At 35.3% G+C, this 21,659-nt stretch overlaps 1 protein-coding gene across 2 annotated transcripts in view; it reads right to left on the reverse strand.

Annotated features, from left to right (window-relative positions):
• Positions 1 to 21,659, reverse strand: part of KMT2C (lysine methyltransferase 2C) — a 187,702-nt gene that overhangs the window by 85,101 nt on the left and 80,942 nt on the right. For both annotated transcript variants that reach the window (XM_021710432.1, XM_021710431.1), the window contains exons 8-12: positions 16,607 to 16,776; positions 15,927 to 16,078; positions 15,047 to 15,160; positions 14,080 to 14,157; positions 11,850 to 12,568 (exon numbers count right to left, since the gene is read on the reverse strand). In XM_021710432.1, coding sequence (XP_021566107.1) covers positions 11,850 to 12,568; positions 14,080 to 14,157; positions 15,047 to 15,160; positions 15,927 to 16,078; positions 16,607 to 16,776 — 1,233 coding nt within the window. The remainder of the gene's footprint in view (positions 1 to 11,849; positions 12,569 to 14,079; positions 14,158 to 15,046; positions 15,161 to 15,926; positions 16,079 to 16,606; positions 16,777 to 21,659) is intronic.

Below are 21,659 nucleotides of genomic sequence, written 5' to 3' on the forward strand. Positions count from 1 at the left end.
AAACAAAAGCAAATGTATGGAAATTTAGGACACATTGCTTCAAGGTAGGGAAGTAAGCTTATCACTTACAGTGACAAATACTTAAGTATAACTTAAAATGTAAACATTTGGTGCTACAATCTACATTAAATATTTTATTCTGGTTGAAACATCACTACAATGAAACATTAAAAATTCAAGTTCATATGACATCAGCATTGACAAATGAACTGCAATTACGGCACCAAAAAGTAAATACAAGTCAACTGTACTCTAACAACTAACACTAGAAGGAACCATTTGGGGATTATTTTCTTCTAACAATTATTACTCTTTGAGAAACAGATAATCAGAAAGATTACATGTTGTACTTCTATACGCAACCAAAACCAGTAGACCAAAAAATGCAATTAAGAAACATGAACAATCAATAAATGTATACACTTTAAACTGAAGAAAGTCAGTTTGGAACCGTAAGATGCATATACCTTTATAATCTTAGCACGTAATGACTTTTCCTTCAGTGATCACTAGTTGTGAGTCTTGCTTTTGATTTTTACTTAGGGAAATATTTTATGGAGAGTACATCCAGGGGAGAATTTGAAAAGCGAAAAACTGTTAAAGCAAATTGTCCTAAATTTGCAAGTTAAAATGCCCAAAGTACCAGATAGAGTATACAAAAATAGTATCTTATTAAAATAGTTCAAATAAAACAGAGGCATTTCATTTCCAAATAACCACGTTCAGTAATATTCTAAACTAATCTGATGAAGATGCTAAGCAGCATAAAGAAAAACGTTTATTCCACAAAGCTAAAGTTTTAAAGAAAAACACAAAACAAATGTCAAGTGATAAATTATTTTGAATCAGGCAATTCAATAACGCATGCTACAATTTTACTAATTAGGAGACCAAAACTTAAAGTACACAATACTTACCAGTTTTTAGATTATTACCAAATTAACAAATAGTATTCCATCAATCACATAAAAACATCACCAGGAATTAAAATAACCAGAAACAAGAGCTTTACTACTCTTTGGGAGAAGACAGAGCTAATAGAAATACCAGTATTTGGAGAAAACCACACAAGGGAGAGACTGGTTTCACTGTAATTCACAAATTTAAACCACACACACTGAAGTCCAGCAACCCAACTAATTCTCTCTACCTCACTTTCCCAACTTCAGATCAACTTGCATCTATAACTATGTCTTCTTCCCTACTGTTAGACCAGGGGCGAGGGCAACCTCTGGGTCTACAAAAGCTATTTCTCTGTTGTCACTCTACTCAGGCTCCTAACACTGGCATACAGCTCTGTTGGGTTCCGTAGCAGCACACCTGTGGATGCTTCACTGACCTCCCTGATAATCTTTCTCCATCACCTACACAAAGTCTTCCTCTATCTGAATTCTAAAAATCCTGGTGTTTCCCAGGGCTGAAGCCTAGATCCTAAACCGTATTACCTACAGTGAGGACGTTAATCATTATCTTAGACATTATCTTAGACGTTATTCCCCAACGCCCATTCACATTTCCAGTTTTAACTTGCTCTGAGATCTCTAAATCAGTGTGATTTTCAACTTTCTTTTTAGCATTTCCATTTTGTCACACAAAACCTCTTGCACTTACCACATCTAAAATTCCTCCCTTAACCAGTTTCATCTCCTAATCTTCTTCAATCTTACAAATGACATCCAATCCTCTGGTCAGAAAGCTGGAGGTCACCTGGATTTGTTCTTGTCCCTTGTCACTCTCCTCTGCCTCTTTAATCCTCTCCCCTGCCACTTCTTCAATCCAAACCATCAGTAAATTCAGAAGCTTTAGCTTCAAGTTTTGTCTCTAATCCTTCTACTTCTCTGCACTTCCACTGCCAGCAGCTCAGTCCTGGCCACTGCCACCTCTAACTTGCTGTTACACACTACTGGCTTTTACACTTCTTGCCTGTATTTACTCAAGACTTTCTCCACACTACAGCCAAAGGAACTGTTCTTTTTTTTTTGAGTTGGAGTTTCACTCTGTCGCCCAGACTGGAGTCCAGTGGCCGCTCCTGGGATCAGCCACAGGAGCCTCGACCCACTGGGCTCTGGCAATCCTTCCGCCTCAGCCTTCCAAGTAGCCGGAATTACAGGCGTGTGCTACCACGCCCGACTGATTTTTGATTTATTGTAGAGATGAGGTCTCGCTGCCCAGGCAGGTCTCGAACCTGTGGGCTCAGGGAATCCACTCACCTCAGCCTCCCAAAGACGCAGGATTACAGGCTGAGCCACTGAGCAGGCTCAGAGGAACTTTTCAAAAGTATAAATCTGATCAAGCACATCACTACTTCCCTTAAACCCTTCAACTGTTTCAGTGGACTTAAAGAAACCTTTCCCACTGCCTCTCTCCAACCTTGTCCTGTGGCAGTATCTCCTTGCAGATATGCCCTAGTCTTCATGGTTTCCTTGCTATCCTTCAAACATACAAAACGCTTCACCAATCAGGGCCCAAATGACTCAGAACACTCACCACTCCATTCTAACCCTTTAAAAAATGGCTGGCTTCTTGTAATCCTTCAGATATGGGCTTAAATATTTCCCCATCAGGAGACCCTTCCTTAGCACTCCAAATGAACCATCATCTCCCTTACCACACTTTAAGTATTCTCTCATTTCATCACTTGGGGTGTTTTATTGTTTGTAATTTATGAGTGGTTGGGAGTGGGGGCCAGATATATAGCTAAGTTTAGTTCTCTCAGTACAGGGTGTGCCAAAAAATGTATACACATTTTAAGTATGATGTTGGCTCAAAAGATGGTGTTAATCAAATGAATGCTAGCATCGCCGTGTGACAGGCAGGACAGTCAAAGAAAATGGCGAAAGCACTGTAAATTAATTCAACTTTGAAAAGTAATACATAGATAACAGCTCTTAAAATGTGTATACTTTTTTTTTTGGCATCCCTAGCATTTCGATTGGTTTTTCTGAGGTTATTTGGCTGGCATACACCTTAATGTTATGTCAGTAGACAGTCCTCTAAACATATCGTAAAAAGTCATACTCTAAAATAAAAATAATATTGAATAATTTTATTTCAGGAGAAAGAATTTTCTGGTGATTATGTATTATTCATCACAATTTAAAAGTTAGCTATGATGCCAAAATTGAATCTCATTTTAAAAAGCATTTACATTTCATATAACATAGATGAACCAAATTAAAGGCTTTATAGATCAAGAAGGTTTGGATCCCATTTCAGGGATAATTAGAAAACTACTCAACTACTATAAAGAACTTATATAATAAAAGCTTGAATAACTATATTATGAATTTTAATAAGCATATTATAAGACACTGGAAGACAGACTGGGCAACTGTATAGTGCTGAAGAAAAATTATTATACTTAGCTACTTCGATAAAGAAGAGATAACTTAATATATTCTTTAGACCTTAAAACTAAAAGACAGCTGTAATTATCGAAGTTTAAATTATCCCTCAGACCTCAGCTTTGATCAAAAAGAACTCAGAGGAATCATTCAGAAAAGGTCAGCTGCCCCTGTAATATATGTGCTCTCCTTCCATAACCCACTTACTATGCTGTAATTATCTATTGCCATTGGACTACACACATGATGAGAAGAAACCATACCCTTTATGTTCACTGCTATGTTAAGCATTCTGTTCAGCACTTATTAAACATCTATTTTTTTTCTACTGAGCTTCTTTTATTGTATGGATGCATGAATTCATCAATGTTGTAGTATGACATGAAATATACTAATCCCCCATCAGTTATCATCTAGAATCTTGGATTTCCTCACATATAAAAAAATTTCTGATCTATCCAATACATTGCTCCTCTTAAACTATCTATAGACTGAATTAAAAGTAAAAAACTTCTAAATGTAACAATCAGTAGGTCGTAAAGAGAGCTAAAGCAACCAGCTTGCCATCAAATACTACAGACACTTAAAAAAATACTATCTGGAAGAGACTAAATTAGAACCAAAGAAAAATAATTTAACACAAAAAATGTTTAAAGTTGGTATTAAGCTTTGAAGTCAATTTCTCAGGTAAATTTATCAACCTCATAAGTTATAGATGTTACAAGGACTGTGCAAGAGGAAAATGGGAGTAATGATGGGAGATGGAGAATAGGCTATTAGGGACAACTGTTCATTAAAAGTCAAAATCTATTGCTGGCTATTAAGTATGATCAACCGAAGGTTTGGTGTCTCATAGGCAAACTATCACACCTCCAAAACCTAAGCCAACATAAAGAAGTCTCGTATACAAAACTGAAATTAGATCTGATTGTGATTTGATAAGTACAGAAACAGCTGTTATTAGTTCTAACTGTCAATAATTTCAGAATACAAATTAAGTGGTGCTAACACAATGGTAATAGGTTCAGAAATACCTCAATGAGTACAATGAAATAAAAGTCTGATGCCTGTGTCTTTAGCTTGTTGTTCCAAAGAGCTATTTTTTAGGTTTAAAACTATGGTTTCAAAATGGTTTAGAGAAGTGTTTCCTGGATATAAGCCCACATGGAGATTTGTCTAAAAATAAACATTTTATTTAGTTTGTTTTTATTTTTTAAATAAAAAAGTTAAGATGGGGCCTGAGAGTCTGTCTAATAAACTCCCAGGTTTTGTTGCTGTTCCTGCAAGCTAACTGTTTGAGTATCAAGGATTTAATCTTTATTTCTTTTAGAAAACATCCATATGCCTACAAGCCTGTGTGGAGTTTTCCCCTCTAACTTCCTTTGATTTCCCATTGTATCCTTTGGTCTACACCTATTGCAGTACATCACACATTTATTTTTTAATTTATTTTTGAGTCAGGGTCTCACTCTGTTGCCCAGGCTGGAGTGCAGTGGCATGATCATGGCTCACAGCAGCCTTGACCTCCTGGGTTCAGCTAATCCTCCCATTTCAACCTCCCAAGAAGCTGGGACTGCAGGCACACACCTGGCTACTTTTTTTTTTTTTTTTTTTTTGTAGAGGAGAGGTCTTGCTATGTTGCCCACACAGCTCTCAAATTCCTGGGCTCAAGAAATTCTGCCACCTCCACCTCCCAAAGTGTTGGGCTTACAGGCAAGAGCTATTTCATCCAACCACATGTATTTTTAATTTATATTTAATGGGCTAGGCTATTTACTAGCCCTGAAAATGTATGTCACCATTATGTGGTTTTTAATTTGGGAAACCTGCTACATATTATATTTACTGTAATGAATGTTTTAAAAAGTCAAGACCCAAAGTTATTTTCCACTGGTACATTTCAGTACTTGTAGTTATTTGTCAATCTGTTTGGTATTAGGACTACCTCTCCAGAGCTGCAATTAATACACAATTATTACATTCTTCTCAAATCTCCATTAACTTCATTATTCTCATTAAATACTAACAACTATGTAATATAGTTTTACAGATGAAGAAATGAAGGCAGAGTTATCTTGCTCAGTGTCACAGACAATAATGGAAGGATAAGTAAGGGTTTGAAATTAAGCAACTGAACTATGAAAATGTTCATGCTGAATTTTTATTAATCGATCTTTCCAAGTATCAGTTAATTTTTAGTACAAATATGTATAAACAACACAAAATAGTCCTAAAAAGTCCCTTTTAAAAAGCAGCATCACATTTAAGCTAGAATAATTGCCGAAGTCGCTGTTGGCATCCACACTGCATCTTTTATTTCCTATAAAAGAATAGGAGGCTGGGCTTGGTGGCTCAGCCTGTAATCCCAGCACTTTGGGATGCCGAGGTGAGTGGATTGCCTGAGTCCGCAGGTTTGAGACCCGCCTGGGCAACCTGACGAGACCTCATCTCTACAACAAATAAAAAAAAATTAGCCGGGCGTGGTAGCTCGCACCTGTAGTTCCAGATACTTGGAAGGCTGAGGCGGAAGGATCGCCGGAGCCCAGCAGGGCAAGGCTGCAATGGCCGGAAGTGGCCTCCGCACTCCAGTCTGGTGACAGAGTGAGACTCCCACTCAAAAAAAAATAGGAAATATATATCCACTTACTAATTAAATCATCTTCAGTGGGTCCTAAGATAAAGGACTCAATATATACTATGCCTTTAAGGTGTCCAAGAATGAACTATTAAAAGCTATCCAAGATAGTTTTTATTTTCCTTTAAAGAAATATATATTTCATAAAGAAATACATAATGTCATTGTATTTACACTGTATAAAGCAATGTTTCAAAATTCAAAATTCACACTTATTTTAATTAAAAGTTAGATATAAAATAACTTACCAAGAACTGAAGCTCTTCTTATTCAGACAGTGATTATAGATCTAGCTTTTGCTTTCTTTCATTTTAAAAATAAAAACAAATTAAGTAGTCCCCTCAAAACCTGGGCTTCTTGCTAAGGGATTTACATTTACAAACCAGAAATTATATCTATTATTTTAAAAAGAAACTGCTTACTTTTAATTATTAACAAAACTATAATCCACCATAGTTAATCATTCTGGAGGACTGTTTTTCTCTCACAGGAACAGATGTTAACCTGAAACACCACTTAAAATGCTATTGTAGTACACAAATATGACATTCTGAGGCTTGTAATAAAATTACCCAAATTGACGAAAAATAAGAAAACAAACTCACAAAGTAATGGGACAGTAGTTATAATACAATGAAGTACTATCTTTGGAAACATACTATACTGAAGAAATTTCATCTTCTCTATGAGAACTCCTCAATAAATATCAGTCTTAGAACTTATGAAAATCCCTAAGCTTTCCATATTTATTATGTTAACAAGAAATGGTAGAAAAGTAAAAATAAAAAAACACTTCTTATAATGGTTCTAAAAGTTATGAAAATATAGTACCCATGTAGTCTTTTATGAATTTTTCATGTAATGTGTACTATAATAAAAATGTATTTCATAAAATGTTTATGAAAAACTGACAAGACCACCACGAAAGCAATTAGAACAGGACAGTGTCTGAACTAGATCACAGACATATGACTACATTAAATATCTTCCAATAAAACGTGATGATACATGTAGGATAAATAATATAAGAAGACATAGCATTATTATCATCTCAGAATTTCTAAATTAGAATGGATAAAGACAACTGTATTGCATTGTGAGAGAAATGGACAAAAGGCAGAAATAAAAAGAAATAATATGATTTTTAAACAATATAAATTAAAAATTTCCACTGTATATTTAATGCATTTAAAAAACCAGTAAAACAGGCCGGGCTCGGTGGCTCAGCCTGTAATCCCAGCACTTTGGGAGGCCGAGGTGAGTGGATTGACTGAGCCCCCGGGTTCGAGACCTGCCTGGGCAACTTGGCGAGACCTCATCTCTACAATAAATCAAAAAATTAGCCAGATGTGGTAGCGTGCGCCTGTAGTTCCAGCTACTTGGAGGGCTGAGGCGGAAGGATCACTGGAGCCTAGCAGGTTGAGGCTGCGGTGGCCAGGAGCGGCCACTGCACTCCAGTCTGGGCAGCAGAGTGAGACTCCAAATCAAAAAAAAGCAAACCAGTAAAACAATAAGTAGCATATTTCTCTAATTCAGAACTACACTTTTTAAGATTACTGTCAACAACCCTCAGAAGTTGCATTTTAATTGGTCGAACATGGGACCTTTACATTGATGTCCTAAAAGTTCCCCAGGTGATCATAACACATGGTAGTATCTATAACTACTTTTCTAAACCCAAGACCCAAAGTTATTATAACTATAAAAAATGCTGAAAAATGAAATATTAAAATATTTATAAATCTATAACCTCAATAAAAGATAAGAAAATACAACTGGCTCATGAAAGCAATTTGTATATAACAACACCTAATCCGCTGTACTCTCACCTGCTTCCCTCTCCCACTACCTACCAAATCTAATTTTTCCTCCTCATCTTTGTGAAATCTTGTGTCTAAAATAGGTAAAAAAAACAAAAAACACAGAATTTTATTCTTTTGACAGTCATGAGAAATATTTGATACTATTCCTGTAGTCAGTAAGGTTCTGAAGCATATATTTGAGAAACATCTCATGAAGAAAATAAGCATTATATTTCTCATAAAATAGCACCTAAAATATTCCATATAAAAAGAACAATACGAAACACTATACTAGAATTACTATCCTCCTGTAAGGAAAAATAATTCTATATGGTTTGCCATTTGATAACGGATTCCCAATAGCTGAAATATAAATTCCATTTTCTGTGACCTGACATCTCAGATTCAGAAAACTGCCTATACTGGGTTATAAATCTAGGTTGTATAATAACTTAAAATACACTGAAAATGTGTACAGTGACTTGTTGCTATAACAAGTGGTTTAGTATGTGTCCTATGAACAATAGAAAGTAGAATATTTCTACTTCAGTCCTTAAAAATAGTAAAAGAATAGTAACATTCTTTGTCATTCTTGAAATCATTTGGTATTTCTTAAAATTTTACCAATAATTCTACAGCAGTTGTTTTCATGTTTCTCAAAATGGTGTGCCTTACATCATAAGGACTGCACATAAGGATCATACCTGACTACTGAGTATTTCTAACATAGCTAGTCCAAACTGAGATGTGTCTTAGGTGTAAAGAATCTCGTTCATTTTTAAACTGATTAAATACTAAAATATTTTGAATACACTAGGTTAAACAAAATATATTACAATTGATTTCACCTGATTATTTTTATTTTTTAAATGAACTTTAATATCTCCAACACAGGGATGTATACACTCTCCTATCATGTACACACTATTCAATGGAAGTTATGGTCCCAGTGCCTCACCGATGGAAGATCTATTTTATCCTATTCAACTCATACTCTCTACAATAACTGTATTAGCAAGACACGAATCACCAAGTAAAGGTTGTTTGCTACGTAACTAAAGCCAAGAATGGAAGACTAAAAGGATAAAGAGAGGAAAAAAAGCCTACAAACTGCTTATGAGATCAGCAACAAATGATAAAGTAGAAATGACATAATGGCAGCAAAATAAAAAGTAGATATTACTGGATTTGGGAATTGAGAAACAAAAGAGTCAAAGCAATAGCAAATATTATGATATGGCTCATATAAGATGAAATGAGCCTGGAAGAAAATAATACACATACACATACACAGTATTGTGGAACATTAAGTCAACAGAAAAATAGTCCTCTGTATTAAATCTGCTTTCTCAGGACAAACAAAAGTGTCCAATACGGAGAGCTATCAGTAAAATTTAATAGGAATATTTATAATGCACTATCTTTATTTTACTTTTTAAATTAACTAAATTAATGTTATTTTGAAAGTTACTTGTCTGATTGAATCCTGAAACACTGAACTTCAGTACACAATCAGATGAACTGAATGTTTGCGTGGTGGGAAGGGTTCAACACACAGGAGTTAACAGTTCCAGCTTCAGCTCTTTCATCTGCAATTAGTATTGTGTGTCCATGACAAAGGTATTGAAATCTCCAACATTTTCCTCCCTAAAATGGAAATAACTTTTCTTTTGGCAAAGGTAATTGAGAGAATAAAAAGTGATGTTACAGGTGTGAAATTCTCTGTAAGTTGTCAGAATCCCATGTACACTTTGTTGTAATATTACTCATTTTTTCTCAATAAAAGAGCTGTAAACATCTGCACTAATCGATTTAGAAGAAACATGATGCTATCTTTACATGTTCTACAATTGCGGAAGCACTGTCTATAATGATCTTTGTTTGTTTGTTTGTTTTGAGTTGGAGTCTCACTCTGCCGCCCAGGCTGGAACACAGTGCTATGCTCACAGCCATCATAGCCTCAGCCTGCGCGGTTCAGGTGATCTTTCCACCTCAGCCTTCCAAGTAGCTGGAACTACAGGCATGCACCACCACGCCTGGCTAATTTTTTGATTTATTGTAGAGATGAGGTCTTACCAAGTTGCCAAGGCTGGTCTTGAACCTGTAGGTTCAAGTAATCCTCTCAGCTCGGCCACCCAACATGATGGGATTGTAAGCGTGAGCCACTGCGCCCAGTCATGAACTATCTTTAAAGAATATAATTATCTGAACCAAAAGCAAATCAGCGTCAGAACAACATAGTCAACATATCATTATTAAAATTAAAAAAAAAAAAAAGGAAGGAAAAAAGGAAAAGCCTTACTCAAGGGAAGTGGTTAGAAAAATCTCTCTCTTGGTAGAGCAGAAATAAATATCAAAGAAAATATTTTAAAATGGGTATATTTAAGAGTTTTAGTTTCCTGGATACATCTTCACCATAGAGAAATTATGTGGCAATGAATTTCCCTTTGGTGTAACTTTATAAAATAAAAATACCTGAGCTTTACATAGAGAAGACTAATATTCACATTAAAATAAAGTTAAATTTGTTTCAAAGCTGGACTTACAATTCCAAAATAATATATTAATCCAATATCAAGGTCAAAATATTAATCTAAGATTAGTCAAATTTTAATCACTGGAACCAATTTAAAGCATGAAACTTAAAACTCCAAAATGCCATTTTGACTAAATGCTGCTCCACTGTTTGGTATCCTGCAATTTTAAAAAATACTTCAGAAAGCAGTGATTTTGTAGGACAATAAATAATTCTTAGCCAGCCAGGCTCGGTGGCTCAGCCTGTAATCCCGTGCCTTTGGGAGGCTAAGGTGAGTGGATTGCCTGAGCCCGCAGGTTCGAGACCCGCCTGGGCAACCTGGCGAGAACTCATCTCTACAATAAATCAAAAAATTAACCTGGCGTGGTAGCAAGTGCCTGTAGTTCCAGCTACTTGGAAGGCTGAGGCAGAAGGATCGCCGGAGCCCAGCAGGTCGAGGCTGTGGTGGCCGGGAGCGGCCACTGCACTCCAGTCTGGGTGACAGAGTGAGACTCCAACTCAAAAAATAATAACAATAATAATAATAATAATTCTTAGCCACAGTATCTTCATTTTGCCATGTAGTTTTACTTAAATTTCACTTAAAAAGATATTGAAATTATCCTTAAAGGGTAGAATGCACATTACTTAAAACAATCACAGGAATATTTCAATTACTGAAGATCAACAGTACAATCCTAATTTTTCCATGAAACTGTTGAAATTAAGTTCCACTTGAGGAAAAAAAAAGCCCACAAGCGTTGGCAATCAATAGTTACATCAAAATGAGAAATTCCTCAGCAAGAAAAATTCCCTTCATAAATGTTGACAGTAGTTACGCAGTTAAAAATATATTCACTGTATAATATCTCTAAATGTATTAGAGGGGAATAATAAATGTTAGTTACCGTATTCCAAAAACTTAACTGTTTTTAGGTTCTACTGATACTATGAGCACAGCACAAAAAAAAATTCTTAAGCGCTTTTTATTACAAACTATAATCAAATAGATTACATTTTTATGTCAACTAAGTTGAAAATTCAAACGATATCCCATTCAAGTTTAATAAATGACAATCTTTGTCTGCAGCATTTAAAAAATAATGACCAAAGTCAATATTACAACTAAATTCTACCTGAGGATAGAAAAGTTGCCGATTGGCCAGGCAGAGGTGGCTCATCCTATCTCTAGGAGGCCAAGGTAGAAGGACTGCTTGAGCCCAGGATTTCAAGACCAGCCTGAGCAACACAGTGAGACCTCACCTCAGTTATTAAAAAAAAAAAAAAAAAAATTAGCTGGGCACACGCCTGTAATCCCATTTACTCAGGAGGTTGAGACAGAAGTATCACCTGAGTCCAGGACATCAAGGCTGCGGTGAGCTGCAATAGTGTCACTGCACCCCAGCTTGGGTGACTGTGAGACTCTGACTCAAAAAAAGAAATAAAGAAAGAAAAGAAAAAGTTATCATCCACACCAAAACTACACATATACCTTCTTATTTTATATAATTGCTCCAACATCGTTTCTGTCAACATCATTAAAATCATCCTACCTGTTTGGACCGAGGTCTACCAGGAGAAAATTTTCTTTTAGTAATAGCTGGTTTACCCATGCCAATTTTTGGAGTGACTGAGATGTAAGTTGTTGGCATGATGTTTCCAGTAGAAGAACTGAGAGTTGATGGATATCTATGCAGTATGTCATGTGAAGGCAAGTCTGAAGAAAGTGTTGAAGAGGAAGACACATCTGCCTTACTAATGTCTGCTGCTGATGAAAATAATGCCTCTGTCTCAGATGATAATTTTATAGATTTATCTCCTTGGCATGAACCATCTTTCACACAATTCTCAATTACAGGAGTCATTTCAGAGTCCATCAGTCTGGTGGAAAATTCAGAATTTTCTTTCTGTTCCAGTTTTTCTTGTATCCTTTCTACAACTGACGCTTCCTTAGAACCTAATGAGGTACCTTCCTCAAGTAGGGACACTAAGGCTTCTGGTGGGACAGTGATAGATTCACCAACTAGTTTTGGAGGCCTTGATTCTTTTTTGAATATCATTGTTTTAGGTTCCTCTAAAAATTGCAATTCCTCTTGCCGCACAATGATCTCGTGAGGAAGAACTTTGATGTTTTCTGCCACTTCCATTTTGTCTTCACTTTTATCTTCATCACAATAATGCATCACTTTAGAAGATATTTCCCTTTTTTCACTATCAATTTCATTAGAAGTCTGATTTTCTGCTTCAGTATTCATTTGATTTTGGGATGGTTCTATAAAAGTCAGAATATTTATGTCAACGTACAAATCAATTTAAACATTTCTAACTACAAATAGGTGTAAGACATTTACTTAAACCAAGACTTAAAGCAGAAAATATTCATCAAGAAAGGCAATTATCAAGTTAGTATAAGCCAAAATACACAAGGATTTACGGATTAGAAACTGTCATAGATCAGAAACCCTTATGAAAGCCCTTATCCTATGTAAAAGGATATATGTTTTACAATTTAAGTCTTCACAAATGGATTGGAAAATACATAGGTAAAGTTATCATCTACATTTTAAAGCTGGGAAAATGAGGATCGGTGATGTAATGTGAGGTGCCCAAGATAAAAAGTGAAGATTGGTCAGAATGTAAGGGTATTTTCCAATAGCAGACACCCAGATGTAATAAAGCTGCTGTAGACTCAAATGTGTAATGAGCACAGATAGAAAAGATTTACTACCCACCAAGACTTACTTTGCTTAGCTGTACCTGCCAACCTACACAATACATTTTTTCAATATAAACCTTGCTCTTCATCATTATCTATAACCTACAAGAATAATCTTAGCAAGTTTATAAACAAAATCAGATATCAGAAGTATATACAGTCATTGATTGTTAAATTTTAAATCAGGATACTAGTATGTTAAATTCCTAACCCAATCTTGCTTAAGAGTAAAGCTAGTGAACCAACTGACGTTAGCTGTAAGTGGCTCTATAAAGTAGGACCAACAAAGATAAAAAAAACATTTGTTCTAAATGCCCTCAAAATAATTTTAAAATTATGCTAATAAAAACACTTGAGCCAGGTGCAGTGGCTCACGCCTGTAATCCCAGCACTTTGGGAGGCTGAGGAGAGCGGATTGCCTGAGCCCACGGGTTCAAGACCAACCTAGACAACATGGTAAGAACTCGTCTCTACAATAAATCAAAAAATTAGCCACATGTGATGGCGAGCACCTATGGAAGCTGAGGCAGAAGGACTGGATGAGCCCAGCAGGTGGAGGCTACAGTGGCCAAGAGCGTGCCACAGAACTCCAGCCTGGAAGACAGAGTGAGACTCCAACTCATAAAAATAAAAAAATTTTTAAAAAGACACTAATATCTTTATTTGCTATTTAACAGCCTGTGACTAAAATTTATGTATATTCTGACATCAAAATGAAATCTCCTTTGTCATTCCTGCTTCATTGGAAAATGAGAATAAAGGAAAAACACCAAATAACAGATCTACTAATACTAAGTATTTTTAAACAAGAAAACATATTTTAGACAAACTAACCTTTTTTAGATCCACTGCCAATTATTTTCAAGGAAAGAATCACTTAAATAAGGCTTGACTACTACAGTGTGTGTGTGTGTGTGTGTGTGTGTGTGTGTAGCAACTTCAAAAATGTCTTTGGATAGTTTACTTGAAAAGTTAATTGAATGGACAGTGACTTGAAACTGCATAGCAACCATAAAGATATTATCTTATAATTCAGTCAAATTAGACAATATGAACATACTGCTTACCAGAAATGAGAAGACTATCTGTGTCAAGACTTTCTGATGGCTTACTCTTCTGCTGCTCTTCAGTGTGGACTTGAACTGCTGTGAATAACACATTTATGGACTCTCCAGCAAGTAATAAAAATCTAACACTGCTTCCTCAACAGTAATCTGAGTAAGAGTTTTACTCTATTAAATGTCAATTTCCAATATATGCACAAAACATTGTACTATCTACTAGTATGTAGGTATGAAAATAAAATTAAAAATCTATGCACTATGATAAGATTTCTTACTATAGCTTTTTCTTATTTTTCTTAACATCTTTATAAAGTATAACTTTCAATGAGAGTTGTTACATATAAACTTAATAAACTTCTAAAGAATCTCAGTGGCTTTTTATATATGAACTCAAACTATAATTTAACATAGAACTGCACATATAATACCATAGACGTTCCGCTAGACCTGTGATTAAATTTAATGATAGTTTTCCCCCAACATGGTCTCTTGTTAATTCTAGATTTTAAGTATATTAATAGCTATTATCAATATGTTATTCCCAAAACCTTAATTGAAACATCATCAAAATAACTGAAATAACACAAGTGGACCACTGAGACGATTGAGCACAATAAATTTTTCATTATCTCAGCATGAAACATCTATCAGAGGCAGCTCTAGTTAGTAATTACAAGTATAACTAAAGAAAAATACGAACTGCTTTTTAATGAAAAGCACTTGCTCCCTAAACAAAGTACATACTTATGATTAAACCTAGATTATAGCCAAGCTACAAAGAAATGCATGTCCTTTCTCCTCTTAATTTGTCTAAGATTATTTTACTAAAAAGCTTTTATCTAAGCAATACCCTACAAGCCTATATCTTAGCTAACTTTTATTTAGTATACTCCAGTTTTAGTATTCACATATTTATTGAATACATACCCCCCCCCAAAAAAAATAGTGTATACCCATTATACAGTCTTACCATCTGGAACAATTCCAGGGGTGGAATCTTGACAATTGACATCTTTATTAACCGCGGGCTCCAAAAATTCCATTGGGTCTTCAGGGCCTTCGACTTCCATCTCAGTGTTATAATCTTTACAGAAAATTATTTATACTTTAGCTCAAAATTAGTTTTTTTTAAATTAACTTAATTAAAGCAAACAATTATGACTTTATTCTAAAGAGGGTAAATTATCACCAGAAATGCTCTAAGTTTTTCTTCAGATTTTTCTCTTTTGGATCAACTATATATTTGTGTTTAAAATAACATGAAAATTATAATGTATTAAGATGTAACTGTCACCTTATTATTTTAAAATATATCTCAAAACTATACACTGATGGTATCCTGGAAACAAAAGGTTAGTAATTAAGATGCTTCTACTTAAAACTCCCACAGATGAAACAGAGATTTTATAGAAGTTGCCACTCATACTGATGAAAATGCAAAAGAATCTGCTGGGCACGTCTATTTTCTGTACTTGATGAGATTCTTGTTATTATGTTTCTAACAGCAGGATACTATTAAAAATATTCCATACCTGAATGAAATCTTGCGCTCAAGAAGTGATAGACCTTTTTAACATTTATAAAGGACATTATGAAACTAAAACTTGTTTAGACCAAAATAACTCATATTATAAAGAACAAAAGTTGGGGAACTTCCACTGTCTGCTTCAAAAACAAGTAAAGGAAAGCACACCAGACCCAGAATTCTAGTAAGAGAACTATCTTAAAGAGCTACAATTTAGATTTTAGACAACGGATTCAGAGATGACCAAGATAATAAGTACATTTAAAGGTTGAGAAGTTGGCTCGGGATTATTACAAAAGCCACACACACACATTCTAAAGTTTACCTGTAGCAAGTTCAGCCATCTCTACTTCATCACCTGGTTGTAATGGATCCATCTCAGCGCCTAAGTGTTTACAATACATGCAGATATATTCTTCTTTGAGCTGAGAATCCAGTTCATGATCTGTTGCTTTATCACATTCTAAGTGAACCCATCTGTAGTGATAAGTATATTTAAATAAAAATTTCTGAAGTCAAGTTAATATCTAGAGAAAGATAAGGCAATTGCTCAGAAGCTGGATCTAGAAGGGTTAATTAAGGATGAGAGGAGAGAGGTTGCATGGGTGGGTAACTGGCAAGGGTTTTTAAAAAGGAATTCGCATTTGTGGATGTCATTAAAGGAGCTGGCATATTTCTACTTTGCATTTTTAAGCTATTTTCTCTTTATGTTTTCCTCTCAGTGCTCATATATGGTCTGGTCTTGTCTTACCTTTTGCCTATGTACTTTCTTATGCATTTAAAACTCATAAAAACACAATTTAATTCTATCTATAAGAGAACTCTATTCTCTTAGAGAATCTCTAAGAGAACTCTATTCTCTTAGAGAATCTCTTAGAGAATCTATTAGAGAGATTGCTGAAGCAATAAGAGCTTAGAAGGTCTAAGATATATGGAAGAGTAAGGATGGCCACAAGGATAGAAGAGCAGAAAAATCAATTAAATGGAGTAACTATATCTTCTTACCTTTTGCACATATTACAGTGAAGCATGTCTTTCTGCAATTCTGGATGATAGCATTTCCCACAGAAAGGACATAAGTTATCCTGCTGTTGGTAACAACTGTCACATATCAGGCAATTGTGGTGCCACTGAGAACTAGATCGTGTGCCACACTCTACACATATTCTGCAATTCTAAACACCAGAAAAAATAAAAACAAAAACAGTTCATCATGTATTTGTAATTGCCGTCCTGATGCAAACCTTTATAAGATCAATGAATCATTTGTGGATTATATGCACAGCTTTCATGTTCACAACACTAATTTAGGGTATACGCTTTCAGAAAGGCAAATTGTTTTCCATGTCTGGTGTGACCACATAAAATATGCACTAATTTCCTCCAAGAAAATGTTAATAGAGAATGGGGACATCCAGGAAAACATTAAATATGAAAGAAATAAAACCAAGGTCATAGCAACTTACACACCACAAAAGAAACATATTCCAGAATCATGAAATAACTTTTATAAAATAAGTCTATCAACCCACTACTGTGAAAAGCAAAATGATGCTGCTGCTGTGGTATTCCACATGCTCTTGGTAGCTCAGGAATTAAAAACAAGAACTCTCACTAAAACTATTATGATCCACCGGGCTCTGTGGCTCAGCCTGTAACCCGCGCCTTTGGGAGGCTGAGGTGAGTGGATTGCCTGAGCCCGCGGGTTTGAGACCCGCCTGGGCAGCAAGAACTCATCTCTACAATAAATCAAAAAATCAGCCGGGCATGGTAGCGCATGCCTGTAATTCCAGCTACTTGGAAGGCTGAGGCGGAAGGATCGCCGGAGCCCAGCAGGTCGAGGCTGCGGTGGCCGAAAGCGGCCACTGCATTCCAGTCTGGGCAACAGAGTGAGACGCCAACTCAAAAAAAAAAAAAAAAATTATGATCCAATCCATGTGTTGTAGTATTCAAGATCGTAAAAAATAATCGATTCATATCAAAAATCCAATGATGGTTCTTCATGCTTTTAGAAAAGAGTAGTCCTGTCTTTACCAAAGTGGAACTGTTTATCAAGTAAGTACAAGGCCAGCCAGAGGCCAGTCAAAACTTCTTCTGTGCTTGTGAGCTAGTCAGCTTTAAAAGGCTGATAAACTGTGAGGCTCTCATTATCAATCCCAACTTTCCAATCTAAAACACCCAACTTTCTAATCTAAAACACCAGTAAAACAGGAACTTTATCCTCTTGAGCTACTGGATTGATATGAAATGCTTGCTCACGCAAAAAGAGAAAAGTAGCAGGAAGTGTAGTAGTTTTGCCAGTCTTACAGACTTAAAATGAATGCACTTAACAACACCGATGCAAAAATCCTACATAGCTGGGAATGAAGGCATGAGACAGCAGTTCCAGTTATCTGAGAGGTTTATGTGGTAGGATCACTTGAACCCAGGAGGTAGAAGCTGCGGTGTGCCATGTAAGCATGCCACCATGCTCCAGCCTGGGCAACAGAGTGAAATCCTGAACAACAACAAAAAAATTAAGTCTGAGCTCAGGAAAAAGATAAATAATTTCAACAGTTGCTAAAAAAAAGTCTTGGTGGGGGGGGAATCAAAACTCACTCTTAATAAAAACTCTTGAGAAAATAAAAATGAATGGCAATACCTTTATCATATGGAGAAACGCTACAGGATTTTCACTAAGGCCAGGAACAAAGCAAGGCTATCTACTATCTCCACTAATATTTTAACATGGTTCTAGAGTCAATATAAACATTGAAACAAATGAAAACAGAGGCATAAGACGAAGAAAAGAAGAAATAAAATTATTTGTACATGACAAAATAGTATACTTGGATAATCTAGAAAGTCCTACATAGCTGGGAATGGTGGCTCATAAATTCATCAAAATAATTCAACAAAGTAGGATATAAAATCAACATGTAAAAGTCAATAGAATTCATATACACAAGTAATAGCTAGTTAAAGAATATAATTAATGAGAAACCCCATTTATAACAACATTTAAAAAGTATTTAATAAGCTTAAGGAATATTCAAAATCCGTAAGAAAATTATACAATACTCTTCTAAAAGATACAAAACTAGACTTGAACAAATGTAGACATTTCTTTTTCTTGGCTAGAATGTCTTAAATCAGTATGTCAGTTATCCCTAAATAAATTAATAAATTTAATGCGACCTCAATAAAAATTTCAGTGAGGTTTTTCTTAGAGCTGGATAAGCTGATCCTAAAGCTCACATGGAAAAATAAATATACAAGAACAGCTAGGAAACATGTAAAAAGGAAAAACTCTGAAGGTCCAGCTTTACCAGATACTACAAAGTCTCTACAATTACAAGTGCGATACGAGCACATGAATAGCCAGGTCAATGGAATTGAATAGAAGTTTCAGATATAAGTCCAATGGAACCTAAAACTCTAACCTAGAATCTCAAGTCACTGTGGTCAAAGACATTTTTTTTTAAATGAAAGAAAAACTGAATCATCAACTGGAAAAAAATACACCATATTCAAACATCAGCTTCAAATGGATTAGAGGTCTAAATGTGAAAAAATAAAACAATGTAAATCCTATAATATAAATCTACAACCTCAGTATAGAGACTTTCTGATTTTAAAATCCAGAAGCAATAGAAGATTAAGAAATCTGACTACATAAAAAGAAACTTTTGCATGCAAAAAACAACAAAGCAAAGGCAAAGACAAATAACAAATTAGACGACAATATTTGCATCATATAGCATAAAGGACTTATATACCTAACTTATAAAGAACTCTTAAATTAGAGGGAAAACACCAAAATCTTCAGTAACAGTCAAAACACATGAAAAAACAGTTAACAAGAAATAAAAACTGACCCCTAAACATAAGAAAAAGTAATCAACTTCGTTCATAAGAGAAATAAAAATTAATACTATACTGATATACCATTTTTCAACCATAAGATAAAACATTCAAAGCTGAATAAGTCATCCTGTTGGCAAGGATGTAAGAAAAGTTCTCATATATTGCTGGTGGCTATGCAAAGTACCTCAAGTCCCATGAAAGGGAATTTGATAACATTTAATAAAACTACATATGCAAACACCCTTAAGGCAATAATCCCACTTCTAGGAATTTACTCTGTAGCTCTGTTCCTAACAATTCAAAAACACATATGCAAAAAGTTAATAGACTGCAAATTCATTTATAATGCAAAATGCTATAAACTGCCTAAATATCCAAGTGCAAGATGTTAGTTGAATACACTACAGCACATATACACAATGGAGTACTATGCAACTGGTTAAAAAGAAGAGAAGATCTCTATGAAGTAATTTCCAGATATAGCATGCTACCTTCAGTATAAGAAGTGAAAACAAGAGATTACAAATATATCTGCTTATCCTTAGAGGACTGACTGGTAAATGTGGAGGAAGAAGTAGAGCTGGAAAATCTAGGAGGAAATTCTGAAGCGGAACTATTCACATGGTCTTCTTTCAGGGTCTCCTCATATGCTGCTTTATTAGGTACCAGATAGAGGAGAAAAAAAATTGACAACAGCCTGACCAGGTGATCCCTATGAAGGACAGATGAATATCACATGCATTCAGCTGTGATATCCTGAGGACACATAGTCCTTTATGCAGTATTCTGGCCAACAATGTTCTCTCAATCTAATCATAAGGGAATGTCAGACAAAGACAAAATGCATATGAGAAAGAGCTCTATTCTTCAAAAATACCAGTGACAAAAACCAGATCCAAGAATCCACTTGCAGGGTGTGTTTTGTACGGGGGTGGAGGGGGCACAGGGTGGGTTATGTGGAAACTTAGATCAAGTGACATAACTGAAATATAGAAGTAGATTCGACAAAAATACTGCATTAACATAAATTTATGAAGTTGATTAACAGTACTGTCATTTTGTAAGAATGTCCCTATTATTAGTAAATACACACTGAAATATTTAGGCACAAAGGGAATACAATGTATTTAACTTACCCTCAAATGTTTGGGGGATGTGGGGAATAGTGAGAGACACAGACACAGCACATACACATGCATGCATGTGTGCGCGGGCACACACACAGGCAGAATGAACCACAGCATGCACAATGCTAACAATAAATGAATCTAGATAAATGACATATGGGTATTATTTTTCTAGCTACTAAAGCTTGAAATTATTTTCAAATAAAAACTTTTATTAAATGTATAATATACCAACAGGCAATCTTGAGAGAAAAATGGAGGGGGCAAGGAATGACACCTACCTGATGACGACTAGTATACAACAAAGATCCTGAAAGATCACCCTTGCTGCAGCCCTAGTAGAGAGCAGTCCCACTAGAATAACAACCCCTTTGGGGCACATCTATTTACCCCCAGCCTCCATCACAGTGAAGGTCACACACAGAAAGTCCTCAAATGTCAAACAAATGAGTAAATTGTGATGAAAGACTACAAAAAACAAATAAAAAATTTAACAGCAGAGGAAGTGGGCCATTCTTCAAATGGTTCACAGGATAAACCTCACTATAATGATTATCTGGGAACCTACTTTGTGTTAGGCATTATGCAGGGCACATTTAGACATTATTTCATTAAATACAACATTCTGTAAGGTACTGTTAACATTCAATACACTGACTTAGGGAAAACAAATAACTAGCCAAAGATCATATATTTAGTAACTGAAAAAGCTGGAATTTGACTCCACAGCCTAAGTTTTTAACTACTATACTATAGCGCCAGACTACAGAATAAAACACAGAATTAAAAAAATCAAGTATCCAACAGTATTCTCAGAAATATAATTCTGTCATCCTGAAAGAGAACAGCAGAGAGCAAAGTAGTAAGAGAGTAGACCAAAGGGAAGACAGAACAATCTGAGAAACATATCCAGAATTTTCTAAACAGTCCCAAGTTAATAAAAAACATAAAGAAGATAAATTACGAGCAGGAAACAAAAATTAAACAGTTGTTACTACATACTATTAGAGTGTAAAGAAGGTAATTTTTTTTAAAAAGTAAGTTTAAAATAAAGGGGGGGCGCTAACTGGAGACTGACAGTGGTC

Source organism: Carlito syrichta, unplaced genomic scaffold (assembly GCF_000164805.1).
Source record: "Carlito syrichta isolate Samal-C Ts95f unplaced genomic scaffold, Tarsius_syrichta-2.0.1 Scaffold288950, whole genome shotgun sequence".
NCBI lineage: Eukaryota > Metazoa > Chordata > Mammalia > Primates > Tarsiidae > Carlito > Carlito syrichta.